We start from the raw sequence: 24013 nt of genomic DNA, 5'->3' as shown, positions 1-24013 counted from the left end.
GTACGATTTTTGTCTGGTAAACTTTACTAGGCCATTAAAGGAAATAAGAAGACATATGGGTGGGTACGAACTATAAGTACCTCGCCGACGTAGTGCCTCGGGAATGGTGGCAGGAAGATGACTAGATACCTAGTCCTAGCTATACAATAACTCCGGCGGATATCCCACACAAAACACTGCACTGCATATGTCGGGTAAATTCCTAGGCACTCATATTGCTTATTACAAAAGCGAATATGAGTTGGTTTGTTATGCTTATACGGTGACATAAAATAGCTTAACGTATTTGGATGATATTTGGTACCTATAGGTGAATTTATATTATTTCGTCTATATCCAATTTTTTTTTAATTTTACGGGTATGTTCAAGTAGGTACAAAATCGCATCTATTGCGGGGTCGTGAGTTCCATTCTCAACCATTGCATTATTGACTAAGCCGATTCACAAGCAAAACTCGGAGGGGTAAGTTGCAAGAATCGTAAAAAAAACATAAAAAGTGGTAGCGTGGGCTCGTTAAGTCAGAGTCGGTTTCTTTATTGTACAGAACAATAAACCCAAAGCTATCGGTTATCGCATACGTGTGGTTACGTCTCCTAATCGTAAACTGCCTTCAGATTACGCGATTCTGTTAGGACACGTCATTCTTCTGTTTATACTAGTTACATCTGTCGGTTATGCTTAAAAGTTGATTGATATCTTATCTTGGTACTTACTCAACTTACCTACTAAATCGGTTATCTGTACCTGTACAGACTAGTTTGCATTACCAAATGGCCCAGCTTTCAGCGGCATGTCGAGCAGTTCGAGATCTCTATTAGGTACCTACTTATAGAGGTATATACCTAGGTACTTATAGAGAATGCTAGTTCTGCCAGAACGCTTGAAATCACCTTGATATATGTAGCATAAGACTGGTGAAAGAAGTAAAAAAAAAAACATTCCTACATAAAAGTTAAAAAGTATAAAATTCCAACTGCATCAGAACAGTTAGGTCAATATAACACAAATTACTTATGTGGCGCTAACAACCAATTAATAAAAATGTGCTACAATAAAATGAAGATTAAAACAAGACGCACGCGAGAGAAGGCGCGAGCTAAAATGAATAATTCTTCAACAAACTTATTTGCCAGTGTTTTATTCTTACTGTTTTCATTCGCGTTTTATATGACTATTTCCTTCACGCCGTTAACTAAAGAAGAACAGATGGAAAGATATAACAAAATGACAGAGGATGTAGAACCTTTTCGGAAAAACTTAACTGAATGCGCGCGCCAAGTCAAAGCGTCAATGGCGGACGTCGAACACTTTTTGAAAAGGATTCCCCAATCATCGTTACAGGGAAAATGTTTTGTTGCGTGTATTTTGAAAAGGAATTCGATTATAAAGAATAATAAGATAAGTAAGGAGCATTTGTTGGAGGCTAACAAAGCCGTGTATGGTGCAGATAGTGAGGTGTTGGAAAGATTGACGATTGCTATAGGGGAGTGTACGAAAGCAGTGGAGGAAATCTTTGAGGTTTGCGAGTACGCGTCGGTTTTCAACGACTGTATGCACATAAAGATGGAACATGTTTTGCAGCAAGTGACCATGGAGCGGCGCATGGAAGCTATCAGCAAGATGACGTCAAACCCTGACGAGTGGGGCCAAGATGAGGACGAGATCTTAAAGTTGGTGAAGGATGAACTATAATAATTTCTATTCATTAATCTTAAAGTTTGTTCTAGTAAGCAATAGTAAGCATAGTGTTAGCTTGTGTTTTTTTTAAGTCTACAATTCTAGTTTAGTTCTTCAGCTACGTTTGCAGGTGACAAAAAAATTGTTTAATAAATAATTTCTGTTTTTTGTGTCAGCCTTTTATAACAATTAAATAAGCAAATTATCGCGAGTATTGCGGGCAAGTTAACATGCGGTACTTTTTTGTTCTTTGAAAATTGACTGAGGTTCACGGTCGATTTGCTTGTCTAAAAAACAAAACAATACTTGTTAAGAAGAAATTTTAATTCTTTTCGAAATCACCTAATTATAACTTCGATATGATTCACTTAAAATTTACAATAGAAGCGCACAATACAAAACAATATGGACACAAATTGCTCCACTTTGATCAAAGAGTCACTTGGTGGGTACATCGCATAAACTCAACTGTCAAACCAATAAGGTATGTTCACTATTTAGTAGTTGATAGTACAATAAAAATACCAAGGAAAGACATCGGCAGTTAAAAAAATAATTACTTAAAATTTTCAATAAATAATTGATCGAATGTTGCTGCCACTTCAATAAAATATATTTTTCCTAGAGCATCAACATTTGTGTCCCATTTTCAGAGAAGAGCATTGAACAAATTTCGTTGTAAAAGGTACTACAACTAAAAGTACACATTATCAAATAAAATAAATACGTTTTAAATCAGTTCACAACAAGTTTCGTGAACAATCAATGTTCACTATTTAGGAATAGTGTATTTACACTCCTCAATTTATAATTTATATTACGACACAATGACGATATGCTTACAACTGGGTATATGTTAAATTATAATTCACTTTTTAATAAACATTTCAAAAAGAATGTTCGAGAAAGTCATTTAAAAAACAGTTCAGAAGTAAAACTAAAAAATGTTCATATAGTGTCGTAATACAAATCTAGAAAACAATTCGCTACAAATCAACAGTGCGATCTCCTATATCGTATTAAAATATCAAACAAACGAGTTTACCTAAACTAACGGGCTAATATACCTGTTTCATGCACTTCTCTTTATACAAATAGATAGAAGACATCGAATGTACAATTGTTCCTATATTAACTATATAGTGCTAAAACTACACCCAGAGGGCAGTTGAGCTGTTGTTCCATAGATAAAAATCAAGACCATTTTTATACACCATTTCGATCGTGGACTGATGGTAAAATTACAATTATAATTTAAAAAAAAAACACTACCATGCTTATTTGAATTTGGAATCCAGCTACTAGGTAGGTACAATATCTATGAAAACTTTTTGAATTTGGAATATTTCTTAAATAATGGGTTATTTGTATTCTAGTTAGACAATTCAATTAGGCTAAAACAATTCCGAGAGATTTCTGCATAAAATTTATCTATCTAAGTTGCAGTAAACTTGTAGTGATGATAAATATAACATCTTTGTCAACACCAAACATCGCTAAATCTCGAACGAATATAAATTCAGGTAAAAATTCATCTTACTAAGTTAACACACATCAGACCACAAAAATGGGTACAACAACGAACATTTTCAAATATTTATCTTATAACTTATTAGCAAAAACAAGTTTTCCGAAAATGGTTAAATATACTTATAATATTACCAGATGATACCTATTAACATTACATACTAAAAACTAAGGTATCATACAGTCTTAATTTCATCAAAATTTTATTTAAAACCCAAAGTAAAACATTTTTTTTATAAATTACTATTTACTATATAAATAGTTCAATCAAACATTTTCTTAGTTAAAATATGTAACTACCCTATTCCTTGAAGTCATGTATAGTACTTAAAACTAATATCAAAATGAAAATCAAAGGTATAGAAAACGATAATATGGCAGTGTCCTAAAACAAAAATAATATAATAATGTTAAAAAATAGTAAGCGTATATTGAATCCTAAAGTTTAATTGTAAAATTATATTTAAAAATAACACTATTTTAGTTTACTAAGGGTAAGTTGTGTTAAGCTCAAAATATTGAATTTGTTTGCAAGTATACTTTTTTAATAATAATAATGTCGGGACACCTTTTCACACACGGTCAGTTAGCCCCATGGTAAGTTATTAATTAACTTGTGTTATGGGTGCTAACACAACTGATAAACTACACATAGCTACATATATACATATTTATAAATACATATCATAACACCCAGACCACGGCCAACAAGCATGCTCATCACACAAATGTTGACCGAACCGAGAATCGAACCCGGGACCTCAGGTTCGGCAGTCCGGCATGGTGACCATTGCGCCATCGAGGTCGTCGCACTCGGTTAATGATTCATCGGTGAATGATTCATCGGCACAATCGGTTTAATGATTCATACTGGTACTAGTATTTTTAATATTTCCTTCAATATTATTATGGCTAGTTGAAGTATGTTTGTAAAACTATTCGATGCAGTTTCCATGCGCGCGAGGGTGTTTAAAGCTAAGAGTGTTTTAAAACTAGAGACATGAGAAAGTAAAAAAAAGTGGCAAGTTCATTTCTACTACAGAAATTGAATTAACAACAAAAAAAAAAACATGATACAATATGAATCATTAAACCGATGCACGAAAAATAAATCAAACTTGTACTAAAAATAACAAAATAATTTGTCATCAAAAATAACTTTAATCATAAAGTTTATTATGTCTCTAATTGACAAACACCAATTCACTAATAACAGCTATACATCTAAATTAAGATCAGAATATACACGCCACACAACTTTAATATTATCATCATTTTTATTTTAATACTACAAAAATACTTTTTTTATCATGGACTCTTTATTTGGCCCACATTGTTTGATTAAAAAAAATAACATTTTAAATAATAATTGAAGTATATTTACACATAGAGTCGGCAGTTAGGTTCAGTCATAATGATTTTAGAAATACAATAATAAAGTTTAGACCAAAAATGTAAAAATTGTGAATTAAAAGTAAAAAGGTTCATGAGTATTAGCACATACGTTTCAACATGTTCGTCTTATCTATTGTGACATAAATATGTAGGAAGAAATCTATTATAATTGTGAAATTTTAAATTCTGAGTTGATTAATAATAAAAAACGAAGAATATTCTAAAACTGCCATACTTATGGGCATTCATATTTTTAAAAAGTATTATTTTGTGACATTTTGAAAATCTAAACATTGAATGTAAGTAATTCGTATCAAAACCCTTAACAAAATCCATACTATACAATGTATAGTTGTATTTACCTTTAAAACAAAATTTATTTCATTCCACTTAAGAAAAAAAATTCAGGTATCCTTAGTTTCGTTTCTTTATAACACAAATCTAGTTTCGATATTTTCGATAGCTTTTAGCTGCCTAAAACCAAAAAAAATGTGACCGAATTTTGAGACCAGTAAGACTGAAAGAAACTAAGACAATATTCTTCATGAAATTGAAAATTATACTTAAAAAAGTATACATAAATAAGTAATGTATATAGGAAATCAAGTGCTGAGCGAATTTGCAAGCTAATTTGTCTAATACGTTTGTTTACATATTAGTTAAAAAACGCAATCGTTAAAAAAGATGAATAATTCATTTTTGTTTTACGGTGAATATTGTTTATTCCGACATTTGATCACTGAAAACAAGCAAGTATATTTCACAATGCAATACGACCATATATAATTTACGCATAGACAAGTTAACTAACAGATCTCACTCAATTAAAAAATAATGCCGTGTTTTAGAATATAGGAGCTATATATTGGGCCTTTACTTTAATCACCTGTTCCCATCACTTTTATGTACTAAAATAGAGTTCCGAACCTCGAAGGTGTAGGCCTTTGTCATTCGGGCGGACAGCTTTGTACAAATGAGGCGGGAAATAGGCCGGTACGACCAGTCCTTTGTAGGGTACCTTTGTACCAGCCATCGCCTCGCTTTTTCGAAACAATCACTATATCATCCACTTTGAGTTCCAACTCGTATTCAGAGTTAGGCGGATAGGGTACTATACAGCGGAATCTGTAACGTAAATTAAAGTTTTTGAGCACTAAGAAATAATACTTAGTTACGAAAGTAATTTTGGAATATGCTCAGTAGTGACTGAAGTACAACTTACATACAGGTGAATGCAACCTCATTTATTTATATAGTCTGTTTTTTAATCTCGTAGACTAAACTGACATTACGAGTGTTGTCAGTTTATTGCAAATTCTTAAATCGTGATGTGGCACGACCGAAACTTAGCGTTAATAAAATCAAGGATCCTTTATTTTAATATAAGTCAACCTGAAATAATGGGCTTATCCTTGATGATTACGCATGGCTTTTCGTGGTCAGATATCCCTGGCAGTTTGTAGCACGTCGTACAGCCGTGTCTACGTACGTGAATTTTAAATATAAAACTTTGAATGCATATTAAATTCGTCTATTATAGATAAAAAGTTACGATTCAACGAACCGGTATCGTAAGTACAACACTGCACCAAAGAGCTAGCAATATTTGTAAGTTTGACATTTTGCAAGTGTCAATTTAGTCTACGAGATTAAAAAACAGACTATAATAATTATTATGCGATAAAACTTTATGACGGAGACACATATTTTTATATAACAATTACGGCATGGAGCGACTGAATAACTACGTGGGCGCCATTACCTCTCTTTGTTCGGTTGCGTATGATGTCTGTCTCGCCTGGAAGCGGTCACGTCTAGCGACTGCGATTTTCTGTGTTGGGTCTGCCAAGGGTTTTCCGTGCTGGCTCTATAAATTGAATAATTCGTTATTCTAAATAGTTTCTCCCAAGTAACGAAAATATTTCAAGTGTTCGAACTAAAAAATACCTGCACATTATCTTTAATATCCATGGGTGAAAATAGATAATATTCAACGAGGTTTCAACCCGCTTTTGGCCCAATTAGTGATAACCATTAAATTAATAGTAATTTAGTGAAAATGTGTCTAGATGAATGAGCGAGGCGAGTGTGACATTAAGCAACACAGAAACGTAACACCATGCCAAAAGAACACGTACAACAAGGCAAAATAACGTAAAATATGTTTTGTTTTGTGAGATATACATAGGTAATGTGTGTTTCTGTATGTACAAGGTATAACCTCCTTGTGCGAGGAGTACGGGCGGGTGTATGTGTGTGTGTGTGTGCATACAACCTGTGCAGATGGTGGTGGTGTTCGTGCAGGGCGGGCGGTGCGGCTCGCTCCTTGTGCGAGGAGTGCGGGCGGGTGTATGTGTGTGTGTGTGTGCATACAACCTGTGCAGATGGTGGTGGTGTTCGTGCAGGGCGGGCGGTGCGGCTCGCTCCTTGTGCGAGGAGTGCGGGCGGGTGTATGTGTGTGTGTGTGTGCATACAACCTGTGCAGATGGTGGTGGTGTTCGTGCAGGGCGGGCGGTGCGGCTCGCTCCTTGTGCGAGGAGTGCGGGCGGGTGTATGTGTGTGTGTGTGTGCATACAACCTGTGCAGATGGTGGTGGTGTTCGTGCAGGGCGGGCGGTGCGGCTCGCTCCTTGTGCGAGGAGTGCGGGCGGGTGTATGTGTGTGTGTGTGTGCATACAACCTGTGCAGATGGTGGTGGTGTTCGTGCAGGGCGGGCGGTGCGGCTCGCTCCTTGTGCGAGGAGTGCGGGCGGGTGTATGTGTGTGTGTGTGTGCATACAACCTGTGCAGATGGTGGTGGTGTTCGTGCAGGGCGGGCGGTGCGGCTCGCTCCTTGTGCGAGGAGTGCGGGCGGGTGTATGTGTGTGTGTGTGTGCATACAACCTGTGCAGATGGTGGTGGTGTTCGTGCAGGGCGGGCGGTGCGGCTCGCTCCTTGTGCGAGGAGTGCGGGCGGGTGTATGTGTGTGTGTGTGTGCATACAACCTGTGCAGATGGTGGTGGTGTTCGTGCAGGGCGGGCGGTGCGGCTCGCTCCTTGTGCGAGGAGTGCGGGCGGGTGTATGTGTGTGTGTGTGTGCATACAACCTGTGCAGATGGTGGTGGTGTTCGTGCAGGGCGGGCGGTGCGGCTCGCTCCTTGTGCGAGGAGTGCGGGCGGGTGTATGTGTGTGTGTGTGTGCATACAACCTGTGCAGATGGTGGTGGTGTTCGTGCAGGGCGGGCGGTGCGGCTCGCTCCTTGTGCGAGGAGTGCGGGCGGGTGTATGTGTGTGTGTGTGTGCATACAACCTGTGCAGATGGTGGTGGTGTTCGTGCAGGGCGGGCGGTGCGGCTCGCTCCTTGTGCGAGGAGTGCGGGCGGGTGTATGTGTGTGTGTGTGTGCATACAACCTGTGCAGATGGTGGTGGTGTTCGTGCAGGGCGGGCGGTGCGGCTCGCTCCTTGTGCGAGGAGTGCGGGCGGGTGTATGTGTGTGTGTGTGTGCATACAACCTGTGCAGATGGTGGTGGTGTTCGTGCAGGGCGGGCGGTGCGGCTCGCTCCTTGTGCGAGGAGTGCGGGCGGGTGTATGTGTGTGTGTGTGTGCATACAACCTGTGCAGATGGTGGTGGTGTTCGTGCAGGGCGGGCGGTGCGGCTCGCTCCTTGTGCGAGGAGTGCGGGCGGGTGTATGTGTGTGTGTGTGTGCATACAACCTGTGCAGATGGTGGTGGTGTTCGTGCAGGGCTGGCGGTGCGGCTCGCTCCTTGTGCGCGGAGTGCGGGCGGGTGTATGTGTGTGTGTGTGTGCATACAACCTGTGCAGATGGTGGTGGTGTTCGTGCAGGGCGGGCGGTGCGGCTCGCTCCTTGTGCGAGGAGTGCGGGCGGGTGTATGTGTGTGTGTGTGTGCATACAACCTGTGCAGATGGTGGTGGTGTTCGTGCAGGGCGGGCGGTGCGGCTCGCTCCTTGTGCGAGGAGTGCGGGCGGGTGTATGTGTGTGTGTGTGTGCATACAACCTGTGCAGATGGTGGTGGTGTTCGTGCAGGGCGGGCGGTGCGGCTCGCTCCTTGTGCGAGGAGTGCGGGCGGGTGTATGTGTGTGTGTGTGTGCATACAACCTGTGCAGATGGTGGTGGTGTTCGTGCAGGGCTGGCGGTGCGGCTCGCTCCTTGTGCGAGGAGTGCGGGCGGGTGTATGTGTGTGTGTGTGTGCATACAACCTGTGCAGATGGTGGTGGTGTTCGTGCAGGGCGGGCGGTGCGGCTCGCTCCTTGTGCGAGGAGTGCGGGCGGGTGTATGTGTGTGTGTGTGTGCATACAACCTGTGCAGATGGTGGTGGTGTTCGTGCAGGGCGGGCGGTGCGGCTCGCTCCTTGTGCGAGGAGTGCGGGCGGGTGTATGTGTGTGTGTGTGTGCATACAACCTGTGCAGATGGTGGTGGTGTTCGTGCAGGGCTGGCGGTGCGGCTCGCTCCTTGTGCGAGGAGTGCGGGCGGGTGTATGTGTGTGTGTGTGTGCATACAACCTGTGCAGATGGTGGTGGTGTTCGTGCAGGGCGGGCGGTGCGGCTCGCTCCTTGTGCGAGGAGTGCGGGCGGGTGTATGTGTGTGTGTGTGTGCATACAACCTGTGCAGATGGTGGTGGTGTTCGTGCAGGGCGGGCGGTGCGGCTCGCTCCTTGTGCGAGGAGTGCGGGCGGGTGTATGTGTGTGTGTGTGTGCATACAACCTGTGCAGATGGTGGTGGTGTTCGTGCAGGGCGGGCGGTGCGGCTCGCTCCTTGTGCGAGGAGTGCGGGCGGGTGTATGTGTGTGTGTGTGTGCATACAACCTGTGCAGATGGTGGTGGTGTTCGTGCAGGGCTGGCGGTGCGGCTCGCTCCTTGTGCGAGGAGTGCGGGCGGGTGTATGTGTGTGTGTGTGTGCATACAACCTGTGCAGATGGTGGTGGTGTTCGTGCAGGGCGGGCGGTGCGGCTCGCTCCTTGTGCGAGGAGTGCGGGCGGGTGTATGTGTGTGTGTGTGTGCATACAACCTGTGCAGATGGTGGTGGTGTTCGTGCAGGGCGGGCGGTGCGGCTCGCTCCTTGTGCGAGGAGTGCGGGCGGGTGTATGTGTGTGTGTGTGTGCATACAACCTGTGCAGATGGTGGTGGTGTTCGTGCAGGGCGGGCGGTGCGGCTCGCTCCTTGTGCGAGGAGTGCGGGCGGGTGTATGTGTGTGTGTGTGTGCATACAACCTGTGCAGATGGTGGTGGTGTTCGTGCAGGGCGGGCGGTGCGGCTCGCTCCTTGTGCGAGGAGTGCGGGCGGGTGTATGTGTGTGTGTGTGTGCATACAACCTGTGCAGATGGTGGTGGTGTTCGTGCAGGGCGGGCGGTGCGGCTCGCTCCTTGTGCGAGGAGTGCGGGCGGGCGGCGGGCGGCAGGGCGCGGAGCAGCTGCGACGGGCACGAGCCCGACCTGTACCCACACCGTTAGTATGCCACGAGCCGATCACAAATTGTTTCGGTTTTCCGCGTACATTATACGAGTAAATAAGTCATCGATAAAAAATTAAAACTATGCAACTTTCAACAGCAAACTTGAATATTCACAATAGAAAATCAACCGATTGAAAGCGGACTCAAAATGAGGTTAACATCGTAATTATATAATTTCGTAACACTTCGCTTTACTCAGAAACTAATATTTTCACGCCAGTTAAGGGACAATGGAGGGTAGCTCTGAAACCGGCCGTGGGCAGTGGTCAGACCGCGAACGATGAACGAGAATCCAGTAGAACTCATAAACGAGTTCGCAGTCAGTGGGAAGCGAGGGTGTCCTATCGATCTTCAATACATTAATCGCTGTACTAAAAGCATAAGCGTAAGTTTTCAAGTGAGACGTAGAATTACTCGTCCGCGATCGCTCAGTTCTGTGGTGCATTGTGCATACCCAGCGTTTGACAAGCGAGCATCTCTGACCAAAATATAAAACCTTGACAGATCTTTGAGAAAAAGCGAGTTGTCGCTGACAATGTGAGAGTAAGAGCAACTACATATTATTTACATCTCTTTAGTTTATGCGTATTTATTGGCGTTCCTCAAGAAAGAAAGTCGCCGATAATCCGCCATTTTCTCGTTAGCAGTCGGACCACTGCCTTAAGTAAATACAATTTTAATTAAAAAGATAAACCGTGATAAAATAATAATTAAGTCATAGTACAGGTAAAAAAAAAAACAAGATATCGGCTTGTGACAACAAAAAACACACGTGATACACAAAATGCAGTGACAAAGTGCTGTTAGAACACACAACTTAAGCACAAACATGTTAGAACCACGTTTAAAGGCTGCAGACGTTCTGATTAGGCCCCAGGTAGTCAGCAACTAGTATATAACACTTATGTAAATTAAATTACTGGTTAAATCAACTAGCAACCCCAATGTTATCAACCAAAATTTCGAAATTAAGTATCGAAGAATCAATCAGTTGAGTTCGATTGATGATTTTACTTGATATATCGATTGTTCCAAATACCAAAATGTCATCAATCCTAAGAGCGATTCAATAAACTTGACTGAGAGAGTTATTGAATAAGATTTTTTTATTAACTTAACAAGACCCAAGTTAACCGACAACACAAAACGTATTTTTTCTAAAACAACTGTCTAGAGTTTTTGAGCCTAAGGGCGCTTTCAACTTATGTGCCTGTTGTCGAGCGTTCGACGTAAAGTCGCCGCACTGTCGCCGCGCCGTGCTTTTTGTATGACAAAAGACGATCGTCCGTACGCCGTACGTCAAACGCACCGCTTAGACGCTGCCACCGCAGCCGGCCGTCAAGAAACGCATAAGTTGAAAGCGCCCTAAGGGTCTCAAGTTTAATTTCAGTTCACATTAGTACAAGAATTCTTAAAACTTATCTGTTAAAGTACAAATAAATAAATCTGGGAACCTCAATCAGATCGCCTGCAAGCACACGAGGTATTCCTAAAAAACAGCATCACATCACAAACAAAAGTAAAACGACTACAAATGAATAATGTAACATGGTTGATCCATCTTCAGTAATATAATGAGTAATTCCCAATAATAATTTTGTCTATACGCTATGCTTTCGTTTACAAATCCAATTTAGATGAAATTTTGTACACAAGATAGCGGGTCCATTAAGGTACCCAGAAGGCAACTATTCAAGCTTCTAGCTAAAACTAGTTATATTATTTATATTTATAGTTATCGGCACGAATCTTGAGCTCTGACCTTCACCTGCGCAGAGGTAATTTATTGGGTCCCTATTGTGGTATGAAGTGAGGCGCGGGAGCAGGCTAAAGCGGTGATTGGCCCGCAGTGCATCGCGGCATAGCCGTCACTCGGGATTGGTTCTTTGCTAATAAATCACTTCTGCGCAGATGTAGGTCAGAGCTCAAGATTCGTGCCGATAACTATACACTAGTCAAATACACAACCAAATACACGCCAAACAAGTTCACTTGTATGGCAAGCTACCTGTGGATTTGTTTACTACCTACACTCTATTCTCGTTTGTAAAAAAAAAAGGATTAATGAAATAGAGTTCTGACATCAGCCACATAGAAGTTATGCCAAATTCTTATATATAGTAAGGAACCCATAGATTGTTGGGAACGGCTGTAAGGTCGATACGGTTGCGATCCATTTCAGAATCGATACGTACGCAGCGACCTCCGCTGGTTTGCGAGAACAGCGATGCAACTAAAAAAGATTGATTTTAGAGAGCAGCATTTATTTTAGAGAACTTGCATACTACAAAATATAAATGATTGAATTAAAATTAATGCAGTATCAAAACAATTATTCAAAGACTTATGATCGTTTGGCACTCAGTATTCAATTGGACAGAATTTTGAATTACGTCGATATTCTCGCAAACCAGCGCTTTGCTAACGAGCTCGTCTATAACATATGAAAGGTGACTGACCTGACATGTACAGGGTGATGTTGCTGCGTGTTCAAGGTCAGCATGAGGGATGTCCCGGGTCCGTCTTCGAACACCGGGTTGTCCATACTATAGCCGGCCGGCGGAGGCGACTTGCATTTCTTCATGGCCGCTAAACGTTTCATCAAACTCACACCCGTTGAGATTGAAGACTTTTCCGTTTTCGCTTTCTCTTTTGGCTGTGGGGTAATTTTGATTTACAGTTAAAACTTTTATAAATGTGAAAAGATGCGGTTTCGTATACCTTTTTTTACTTTTCTTTAACAGAGACAAGAGCTGTTGTTTGTGCTAAACCAGTTGGTAAACGTGTATCTATGATAGAAATATACTTATAACAATTATACAACAAATTAAGCAATAATTTTAAAGTTTCGTTAAATGTTAAATATCTAGCCAGATGGAGAATAACCTTAAGAAAAGAATTGTCTAAGATGAAAGTTATTTAAATAATCATTAGATGTTACCTTTTCAGATCTGGGTGTATTTTGTTGTGACTGCGCCGGCGAACTCCAAGGGTAGGTGAGCGGTTGAGCTGGAAAATTAATAATAACCATTAGTTATTTTACACGACCATTTACAAGTAAATAACCCTGTTTACGTGCTTCCTGCCCTTCATTTAAATTTTATTTACGGTTTGTTTCTGTTACAGCCTTTATATCGTCCCATCGCAGGGCACTGGCCTCCTCTTACACGGAGGAGGATTTACGGTATAGGGAGTATAATTTTTTCTTAGGTACTTCTTTGACTATCATCTACCAATTAATTCTATGCAGCTTTATCGTTTGTCGCAAAGTCCATCCATTGTTTCTTTGGCCACAACCTCCTTTGCATCACTTGCTTATGGAGTCATGTGGGTGCTGTGGTAGTCGGAATCTAGTTAGAGAAGAACATCTAGTTTTGTAGTGTAAGGAGATCTGCTTACCGAGTAACAGCGTGGCGGGCGCGGCGTCCCTCGCGCGGGGCGGCGCGTCGGGGGCCGCGCTGCCGGCGCCCGCGCTGCCGGCGCCCGCTGCTGCCGCTGCCGGCACTGACGATACAGCCGCCGGCGCAGCCTAAAGGACATACATATTATTTTTATGTTGTGTAGGTACAGAGTGATTAGCACCAAATAGAATAGGCGAAATACGTCCACGTATGATTTTTATTTCTGTATATTTTTTACAAAATTTTAGCAAGATGCCATGCATGATGTTTTCATAATTTATATAGTTACACATATATTATTATTAATTTATTTGTGTATTATAATATACGTAGTATTTCATACTATTTTTTTTTTCAATTTGTTTGCACCTATCGATACGTTCTATCCGCCACCCAAAGTTAGTAAAGAACGCCTAGGGCGTTAAATCCGCCATTGTACTGTATGTGCAAGAAGTATTTAAATAAATCAATAAGATGCCGCATTTTATGGTCGACGGATGCAATGAGACTCGGATACGGTCAGTTATTTTTTCTAACATAGAAGAAAAAAAACACTTTACATTTCACGAAATTGTTAACCATTTCAGGACACTAAATACACATTTGTATGGAATTATTTCTAATAGAAATACCTTGTCATGCTTAGGGCGCAGATGGTGTGCGGGGGCGACGTAGTTGCCGGGGAACACTCCGGCCCGCTGCGACCGCTCCGAGCTGCCCTTGTACCAGCCGTCGCGGCACCGCTCCGTCACCGTGTAGATACCTATACAACATAAATTTATTTATTTTACTACATTTTTATAAAGACACTAAGTTTCCGATCGCAGTTCGATTGAAAACAATATTTGCAAAAACATGTATAATATAATTTTTTGATGACTTAGACAAATTAACTTTACTGAAAAATTATCTGATGATCAATCAGAAACTTATCTGACTGATAAACTATAACTTAGTTTCATAGGTCTCGGAGAACAATATTTGAAAGAAACTAAAATTGTAGCAGTAAACAGTGAGTCCGGGCCGCTGTCGTTTCATCATCATCATCATCATCAGCCTATCGCAGTCCACTGCTGGACATAGGCCTCTCCAAGTGCACGCCACTGAGATCGATTTTCGGCTTCTCGCATCCAGTTCGTTGTCATTTATTGAAGTCAAAAGAGCAAATTTATCAGCCATATTTTTTTAAATATATTTAGGATTGCATGTATGTATGTCTGACCTCCTTTCTTGAGCTCGAGCTCGTCGGGCTTGCAGGGCTTGTAGGGGTAGATGGCGACGTAGGCGGCGGGCAGCGGCCGCTCGTTGCTGCGCGAGCGTCGCCGCCGCCGCTCCGCGCGCTCGCCTCGCTCCGCGCGCTCGCCTCGCTCCGCGCGCTCGCCTCGCTCCGCCGGGCCCGAGTCCAGCAGACTGGTTGCTAGAATTTCTGCCGAGTGCCTGAAAAACAAGTCAATTTTTGTAATTTATTCAAGGATTATACTGCCCTGTTAGGTTTGAAGACAAGCGGTAAAATAGGTTGACGATATCAAAATATTTTTGAACCTATACATACGTTAAACTGTAGGTCCCGGCTGTCATTGAACATCTTTGGCAGTCGTTATGGGTAGTCAGAAGCCAGTAAGTCTGACAACCAGTCTAACCAAGGGGTATTAGAGTGCGCGAGTAACTGGGCAGCCCGAGTAAAAGGTTTATTTAAATATTCAGTGTAATCATAATCTTGCAATGTAACGTAAAACAGCTTCCTGAAAATTATCATTATACTTTAACTAGTCACCTACCTATTTTGCGTGTTATGATTCCCTTGCAAATGCGTGGAAGGTGTCAAGCTGTGTCTCTTTTCCCGTTCTCTGTGGTGGTGTTCTCTATGGGCTCTATTCACCATGTAGTTTCCATCCTTCCCATGCGAAGGGGACAATGCCGCTTGCAAGCCTAAACCAAAATTCAACGACTCCGGTCCACTAGAACGCAAATTCTTACTAGACGAAGGAGCATCCAGTCTGTTAGAATCATTATTGCTTGCAGCTTCTTGATTTTCTTCCTGGTTTTGACACGTATTGCTTCCACTCGAAGCATTCAATTTTGGACTCTCTGACGGCGGTAAACTGACATTCAGAGACGTGTTCGTTGCCGTAGAACTTTCGTTCAAACTCAGCACTCCCATTGAAGTGTTAAGAGACTCGTCGTTGTTCGTTTCTTCCTCTGTTTGGGATTGATTGATTTGATTTTGTGAGGGATTTTGAGTCGTATTAGAAGCGATTACGGTTGCATTTCGCTCTGTATTATTATCGGGGGAACTGGGAAGGCTCGGTTCAGCGCTTTCACAGGTACTTGTATTGGAACTTGTGTTTGGAGTCGTTGTTGAACTAACGCCGACAGACGGCGTGTTCATGCTCGAACTAGAATCCGAACTGACATTACTAGTATTGAAATTGGCGCCGGAAACAGGAAAATGTTCGTGGGTCCTCACATTTTGGTACGTAGTTTCAACTTTATGAACTGGCGTTGAGTTGTAGCTGTCGTATTTGACTGTTCGTAATCTGTCGTAATTTTCTCCGATTCTGGATACGTTTTGTATGCCCATAGTTTGGTGTCCTTTGTTGTGCATGTTAGTGAATTGTATGAGGTCTAGCGAGTGTTTGGTTTGTGGTTCCATGATGTTTCTGGGTACGGCGGTGGTGGTGACGAGGCCTCCGTGGGAGACGGTGACGTGCTGGTTGATGGGCTGGGGCAGCAGTATCTGCGGCTGCGTCTGCGCGGGATGGTAGTTGGGATGCGACTGACTCATGGCGGCCATGTTTTGGTAGTTACTCTGCACGGTGGAGGGGGTAGACATAGACATCGGTTGGTAACGGTGCGAGTGTTGCTGTAAGTAAAAAAAAGTATTTGTTAAACATGCTTTTTGTGGGACATCTCTACAGAAATAGATGGATATTTTGCTAATGGTAACCTATTTTTTAGCAATCCTTCTATATTATAGACAATGATGAGAATTTGTTTATTATTGTCACGGTAAAATATCAACCGATAGTGACTAGATTTCGTATGAAAATAACTGCGATATCTAGAGACATGGCTATTTTTTATCATGGTTCCCTTAGGATTAGGATACAGTCAGTTACACAGCAGGAACTACTCCGCACACCCGGGTAAAAAGCTTCCGATTTGTGTAACGTATAAACTATTAATAACCTGTGCATGATGCCTGTGTTCCGAGTGCGATGGTCGGGAGTGTTCGGGTATGGGCGGCACCGGTCGGTTCAACGGTACACTGAAACAACACACAATTTTATAAAAAATATAATAAAGTTATTGAAGAACTTCCTTATTGCTTTCGATCGTGACAACGAGTGGCAAAATCAAAGTGAAATAATCTTTTAGACTCTCATGTACATGATTTCAATTAAATAAATAAAACTGTAGAATTAAATAAGTATGTGAATCAAAATGCATATTTTACCCCGAAACATATCAATCTCCATTAGAATGTCGCTATTTTGAATTACTACTTAGTTAAATCGGAGCAGGCTGCTTTAGCTAAGCTATAAGTTCCTTACCAAGATTTAATTAAATGTCTACCTGTTCATGAGCTGCCTAGCCGCTTGGTTGAGCTCCACGAAAGCGATGGGGAAGATGCCGACGCGTTGGTCCAGCCGACCCTCCGCCCAGTTGTCGTCGACACGACGATGCACCGTTATAATTGCCCCTGGGAACATTTATTACAAGAAATTATTACAAGCAAATATTTAATTTGCCCCTGGGAACTATACACGCAATGACTACAAGGAAATATTTAATTGAGTAAGAAAAAAATTATTTAAATGCAGACTTTAACTAATCAACGTTCAAAATTGATCAAATGGCAGTAACTACTGAAGCGATTCTAAAAATACTGTCAGTGTTAGATAGACCATTTATCGAGGATGTCTATAGGCTTTTTATCCAGTTGTGAGAAGTATAGTTAACTTCTCAAGCAACTTTTAGCTGACTGAAAGGTAGCCCGCTATAAGCATTTATCTAGTGCCTTCAGCAAAATAGTTTCAAGGCTAATTTAAAACTAAATTAAAGTTCATAACTACGTACACGATATCAACATACATAGGAAGAACTTAATACACGAACTGGGCCTATTGACAGTGACAAGCTTGCTAGAGAATACGTACCCTTGTCAAACGCCAAACATCCTTCCTCGTCGGGGGCGGACATGCGGAAGTCGTACAACGCTTTGCATAACGCTGTAGCCACCGGGAGAGGTACTACCACCTGAAATCCATAATTTAACCTTTTAATAATTTGTTAAAAAAAAATAAAAACAATCATCATTATCAATCATCCAAATTGAGAACTTGAAAACTGTGTTGTATGTTATGTTCCTAGAGCAAAACGGTTTATCAACGCCACCAAACTGAAGTCCATTCTTTATTCGAAATCGTATGCTAAAGCTAAAGCTGTACAGTTTGTTTGCTTGCGCTAATCTCAAGAACTACTGGTCCGATTTGAAAAATTCTTTCAGTGTTAGATAGCCCATTTATGAGGAATGCTATCTATATTTTTATCCGGGTCCGTGCAGAGGTTCCCACGGGATACGGGTGGGACAGCTGACAGAAGCTAGTACCGTAGTAACTATTATAGTAATCTTTTTTTTTATGATGTCAAAAATCATTAAATGACCCCTCCCGCTGTGGGTTAGAAGCGGTGAGGGAGTGTCAGACTCTTACTGACTATAAACCGTCGTGTTCCGTCAGAGGCCTTTTATGTACCAGGGCCGCGGTATCTCTTTCGAACAACCCGCAGCCCTCGAACAGCTCGCAGCCCAACTATTATAGTAATCTGTGCTAGTACTTTAATAACGTATGAACAAACCTGTACATAAGTGATGGGGAACATGCCAGTTCGGCCGGAACATTCTCCCTGATACCAAAACGGGTCCAATTTCTTCTGTATCAATATTGTTTCACCTTTCTTGAACGAGAGGTCCCTGTAAACAAATGTATATCAAATCAGTTTTTTTTTAAATCTTCTTTAATACAGTTAGCCCTAAAAATATACTTTTTTAAAGTATTATAGTTTATTTAGAATTTATTAAATTGGGATTGAAAACGACATGATGTTAGTGTCTCATCCATCCTGGATTCTATGTTAAGGCAGTGTTCTTAAGTGGATCCTTTTGTAAGCACATTTGAAGTATTTATAGACACATCAATTAATACGCAATCTTTGTTTAACCTTCAAAAAATATAGTCTGGTCAGCATCTCTACAAAATCGAACACCTGCAGTACGCTGCAATTAAAGTCTTACAAGTGTTTCACAACAGTGCACATGTTAATATGCCGTTCAAGCACATTACTAAGCGCATACGGCTAGCCCGTGACTCACCAACAATAATGCACCAAGTTCAATGATTACTAATTTAAAATAAGTGGTTCACAACCCACCGATCACATCGACTTCAAAGTATATATTATCAGTGGTCCCCGGTGACTCATACATTTCGGGTAGTTGGCAGGTTCGCACTTAATATTCTAGTAACCACTTGACGTCCGACGTTTATTTACTCGGAGTCTTATTGTTGTCGCTCGGCTCGTGTAACTCTTATTAGATAGTCAAATTGAAAAGTGGATTAACACTCGCAATATAGGCGACCTTCAATTAACAAGTTAGATATATTGATATCATAACTAGTTCTAGAATATTATGAATAGAGTAGAGCATCGCTTAGCAATTTTAAACTGCTAAAAACTAGTCAGTCAATCTGGAAAAATCCTCACAAACTGCTAAGTATTTATTTTTCTATTTGACACAAATGTATGCAACAAAGAGGTTTCAGTGCAAAATATAAATCACAGTACTTCGTCCTACCTAGTTTATCTTAGGTAGAATTTTTTGGCGGGCCGTCTAAAGTTTTGTCAAAAATAATTCAAATGAAAGAGATCCTCGTGCAGCCGGTTAAACTGTTGTATATTTGTGTTGAGTAAGTAAACTCTTAATAGAAAAAAAAAACATAATTGCTTCCACCCCAGGGGATTAAAAAAAGTTTCAATTTAATAAAGTACCGCCCGCTTTTAGCGTAGTAATCTATTAAATAGTACTGCAATATCAGGTATTAAATTTAAGCCCTTAAGTACCTATGGCACTGTGTATAACGTCATACGTGAACTATGTACACTATACAACATTATCGGGATAAATAAATCAATAATTATTTACATTGGCAGTAAACAGAATGATTCATTAGTGCTAATGAATAAATTAACTCGTACCTAATACCCTATATACTTGTTTACAAAATGTTAGCAACATTGCAAACTTTCTCAAAGACTATATACTCAAAGACTATGAATAATCTAAGTTGTTCCCACAGGATACTGGTAAAACCGCGGGCGGAAATTAGCCCAAAATAAATGTTGTTTATTGTTTGATAAAGTCATAAACATATCGTTCGTATTTCTCACTGGTCTTCGTAATAAGAGTAAATGGTATCGTCATCGAATTACGAGTATGGGAATGTCTATTCGAAGTGTCCGTATGTAGGTACAATAGCTCCATTCATAAAACGTTAACAATAAATTACTGCAAGTTAAACGAAATGGAAAATGTACGTAATTAGCATGATTGGACAATTTCTCACGCATATTGTCACGCTTAAGACATGAGATATTCTAAGTATTTAATTAATTTGTAGTTAAACTCCATTCTCCAATCTTTGGTACATGAATACTTTTACCAATAAAAATAACTTTTACTTTGAAGTTGTTTCAGATTTTTTATATAATTAAGTCTATTGGCCATCTGGCAATAATAACGAGCATAAATAGCACCTACTTTTGCTTAACACACTCTTTTCACTTAAACAGTATAAGTCAACATTGTAACCCGAGTAGGACTGATCTGGTCGATAAGCAGCCTATTAAAAAGTAAAACATAATGTAATGAGGTCGGTCAACTTACCCGGGCTCCTTCGATATAAAGTCGTAGAGGGCCCTCGCGTGAGGCGGCAACTGCTTACCGCCTTGAACGCCTTGTAGAGCCTTCAACAATTTGTTAAAATCAAATAAGTTTTGTTATACATTTACAAAAATAAACTATTTAGACAAAATTACCGTGAATATTAATAAATAAGCAAAATACTTCATATGAAAGTGTTTCGTTAAAAAAATTCTGTAATTAGTCCCTAATTTAAGTAGAAGTAAAACTTGATTTAAAATATAATAATGGCGTCCACGGCCGATTTCGGCCACGGCGGCTGTTCTCATTTAAGGAGATCAGCCAGCTGCGCAGGACATATTATAGTGCACGAGCATTTGCGCAGACACAGGTGCACTCACTATTCCTTAACTCTCATAACCCGATGGGACTGTAATCCGACACGACCGGAGAGAGATCAGGCGCAGGACCGACATTTACGTGCTCTCCGATGCACGGGTGTATCAATCACCAGCTTCTAGGCTCCGGGCTGCTTTGTGAAAGTCTTCTAAAACCCACAAAGCGATTTCGGCCCGACTCGGGAATCGAACCCGAGACCTCGTGCTCAGCAGCCGCACTTGCGACAGCTAGACCAACGAGGCAAGACACTTATAATTGAATGAGTCGTTATTAGATTTAAAGGATTTCAAATAGGGCTTACTGCTTTCAAAGTAAAAACACCCAATTCATCGTTACCTGTGAATGTCCACCGCTTCTCGAAGTCCGTTGTCCAGTTACCATTTTCCTCGGGGCGGAGTTCTTCATGCCCTCTAGGATCCTCATGAGGAGGACATTTGGAGGCAGCTCCTCCACCTTCGCTTCCACCAGGACCCTGCATTCTGGACATCGGAGCTCCTTGTGAGATTCTATAATCACCTGCAATGAAAGAGAAAATTGTGTCAAAAGTTTTTAAAGAAGACGGATCACAATCCATACAAAATTGCCCCACGTCCTATAACAATGTGACGTATCTCAAAAAAAAGATAAATATGTTTAAAAAAATATGGCATACTCTCTAATTTATTTTTTTTACACTTTCATACGAAAAAAATGCTTTAAAAATTGTTCAAGCGCTGTTATGAAAACATCGTTCTTAGGACTATTTTATTAAATATTTTTTTTGTTTGATATGGTATACCTCACAGGTGGTCCCATAATCATCAGGTTAGAATCTGATGATGGAAACCCTGAGAAATTCAGGGCAACTTTTGAAAGTTGTAGGCATGCGCAGGAAAAAACTTGACTATAAGGTGCATGTCTTATAACACTATGCAACAGTGCAGATTTGGAGCTGACCTGATGATGGAGACGAGAGAAGGTCGAGGGAACTCGACAACTGAATATGTAAACTACCTCGTGTTTGGGCTTATATTATTTGTATTGAATAGACCTTTGCAACAGTGAAGGCTTGGAGCTGACCCGATGATGGAGACCAGCAGGAGACAACAAAATATGTAAACTACCTCAGAAGTCGGCTTATTCGGTTTATTTCGGCACCGACTTCTAGGCCGATGCTCCTAAGAATAGTTTTTTTTGCTTTTTAGTGTTTTTGGAAGTCGGTTATATTTTATTTAAAAAAGTTTTTTTTTTTATTTTTGGCTTTTCAGTGACAAGCACAGTTGTCACTATCCACATAAGTGGAAAGTTCTCATCAATACGAATAATATAAGCCCAAACACGAGGTAGTTTACATATTCTGTTGTCGAGTTCCCTCGACCTTCCTTCGTCTCCATCATCAGGTCAGCTCCAAACCTTCACTGTTGCAAAGGTCTATTCAATACAAATAATATACTTAAGCCCAAACACGAGGTAGTTTACATATTCTGTTGTCGAGTTCCCTCGCCCTTCTCTGGTCTCCATCATCAAGTCAGCTCAAAACCTTCACTGTTGCATATTGTTATAAGACATACACCTTATAGTCAAGTTTTTATCCTGCGCATGTCTACAACTTTCAAAAGATGCCCTGGATTTCTCAGGGTTTCCATCAGCAGATCCTGACCTGATGATTATGGGACCACCTGTGAGGTATACCATATCAAACAAAAAAATAATTTAATGAAATAGTCCATAAATAGTCCTATGAACGATGTTTTCATAACAGCGCCTGGACAATTTTTAAAGCATTTTTTTCGTATGAAGGTGTAAAAAAAATAAATTGGAGAGCATGTTATATTTTATTAAACATTTTTATCTTTTTTTTGAGATACGTCACATTGTTATAGGACGTGGGGCAATTTTGATCCATCTTCTTTCCTTGGCAATTTTGGCATTATTGTGCATCGATGCATAATTTCTTTCATAGATCTACTAAAATACATTATGATTTATTAGGCATTTTATCCAGTGACTAGCGGGATAGATAAGTTCGGACCTCATGAACTTTGATACGGGACAACACATTATCAGACCTCCGAGGACGCAGGAGACTGATTGGTATAGTACCACAGATTACTTGATAGTTACTATTGTTTTAAAGCACTTGCACGATACAACTCATTTAGAAAAGCAGACAAACATAAATTCCAAAAACGTTGAACCGATTCTTGGTCCGCAAGGAAAAAAATTGCAATAAATTTGACTGGGCACTACACGCAAACATGAAATTCTTACAGAAAAAGCAATAGGATTTTGGGAGCCTAACCTGCTTGAAACTTCGAATTGAAGGTAAGAAGGTAGCCACTGGTAGCTAGGCACCTTAGGCGTCGTCCTAATTGGGAGCGATCGCACGATGGCGCGATGCGTTTTTCATCTAAGACGTCGTCCCAATTGACAGCGATCGCACGATGACACGATGCGTTCTCGTCGTGCGATGAGTTCAAACATACAGATTTCATCAGAGTGTCCTATTTGAACCTCGGAACCTCGCAAGTGAGATCGTGAGATGAAAAACGCATCGCGCCATCGCGCGATCGCTCAAAATTAGGACGACGCCTTACACTGTCTTCTTCGATAGATAGTACAGAAGACTAAAGTGTGTGCCGTAGAGTGCAAATAGGGGCGCTCCAGTTTTACTGCGTTTTGAAGCTCTCTACCATCATAACCTATTTCGACAAGCTACGGAGCTAAGAACAACTAACCCTGTAAGTGGGCCACGAACTGAAAAAGTTTGGGAGCTCCTTTTCTGGAATATGGTTTAAATTGTCTTAATTAAATCGTGAGGTTTCTTAGAGAAGTTCAATATTGTCTCAGACATTTTTTCTGGCTGAACATTTAGCCAGAGTTGGATAAATCACAACATTATCAAGTATTTATGTCTTATTATAGCCTAGAGGTTCTTCACGAAACCCACAGAGTATCAAGATAAATAAGACATTTCAGAGGCTTCCAAAGAATCAATTGGTAAATAACTGGTAGCCGCCAGACTTTGAGTCAACCGAAATGAAGGGCGTTTATCATCCCACGCTAGTTAGAGTAATAAATCGAGGGAAACGAATTGTCCTAATGCTCGTAGGCGATGGGTTTATTCTTGTTACTAACATCAACTTTGAAACAGGTCAAATAAAATAATACTAGGCTAAAGGACAATGCTATTCTTTGTATGGAAGTTGGGCTCAAGTATTGCCCACAGTAACTGCATAGTGTATTATGTTCCATAGGCTTATATTA

At 40.9% G+C, this 24013-nt stretch overlaps 2 protein-coding genes across 4 annotated transcripts in view; one reads left to right on the top strand and one right to left on the bottom strand.

Moving 5' to 3' along the window:
- The first annotated feature begins 991 nt into the window (after window positions 1-991).
- Window positions 992-1914, top strand: LOC124635833. Its single transcript, XM_047171787.1, has one exon. It carries the CDS (start codon window positions 1043-1045, stop codon window positions 1691-1693), a length of 651 nt encoding a protein of 216 aa, XP_047027743.1. The 5' UTR covers window positions 992-1042; the 3' UTR covers window positions 1694-1914.
- Window positions 1915-1984: 70 nt separating this feature from the next.
- Window positions 1985-24013, bottom strand: part of LOC124635808 (E3 ubiquitin-protein ligase SH3RF1) — a 47117-nt gene continuing 25088 nt past the window's right edge. The window contains exons 3-17 of one of the 3 annotated variants that reach the window (XR_006985066.1): window positions 21104-21283; window positions 20393-20472; window positions 18307-18421; window positions 17607-17706; window positions 17023-17149; window positions 16636-16714; window positions 15225-16309; window positions 14669-14883; window positions 14079-14209; window positions 13445-13574; window positions 12987-13054; window positions 12505-12701; window positions 6363-6467; window positions 4077-5725; window positions 1985-3745 (exon numbers count right to left, since the gene is read on the bottom strand). Coding sequence is in view for 2 of the 3 variants with exons in the window: in XM_047171761.1 (XP_047027717.1) it covers window positions 5548-5725; window positions 6363-6467; window positions 6876-10025; window positions 12505-12701; window positions 12987-13054; window positions 13445-13574; window positions 14079-14209; window positions 14669-14883; window positions 15225-16309; window positions 16636-16714; window positions 17023-17149; window positions 17607-17706; window positions 18307-18421; window positions 20393-20472; window positions 21104-21283 (5940 nt within the window). In the remaining variant the exon portion in view is untranslated. Of the gene's footprint in view, window positions 3746-4076; window positions 5726-6362; window positions 6468-6875; window positions 10026-12504; window positions 12702-12986; window positions 13055-13444; window positions 13575-14078; window positions 14210-14668; window positions 14884-15224; window positions 16310-16635; window positions 16715-17022; window positions 17150-17606; window positions 17707-18306; window positions 18422-20392; window positions 20473-21103; window positions 21284-24013 lie in introns of those variants that run through there. The other 2 variants (XM_047171761.1, XM_047171762.1) reach the window with 2 other exon arrangements.

Source organism: Helicoverpa zea, chromosome 13, assembly GCF_022581195.2.
Source record: "Helicoverpa zea isolate HzStark_Cry1AcR chromosome 13, ilHelZeax1.1, whole genome shotgun sequence".
NCBI lineage: Eukaryota > Metazoa > Arthropoda > Insecta > Lepidoptera > Noctuidae > Helicoverpa > Helicoverpa zea.
The sequence above is the reverse complement of the archived record's forward strand: the minus strand, read 5'-3'. Positions and strand labels throughout refer to the sequence as shown.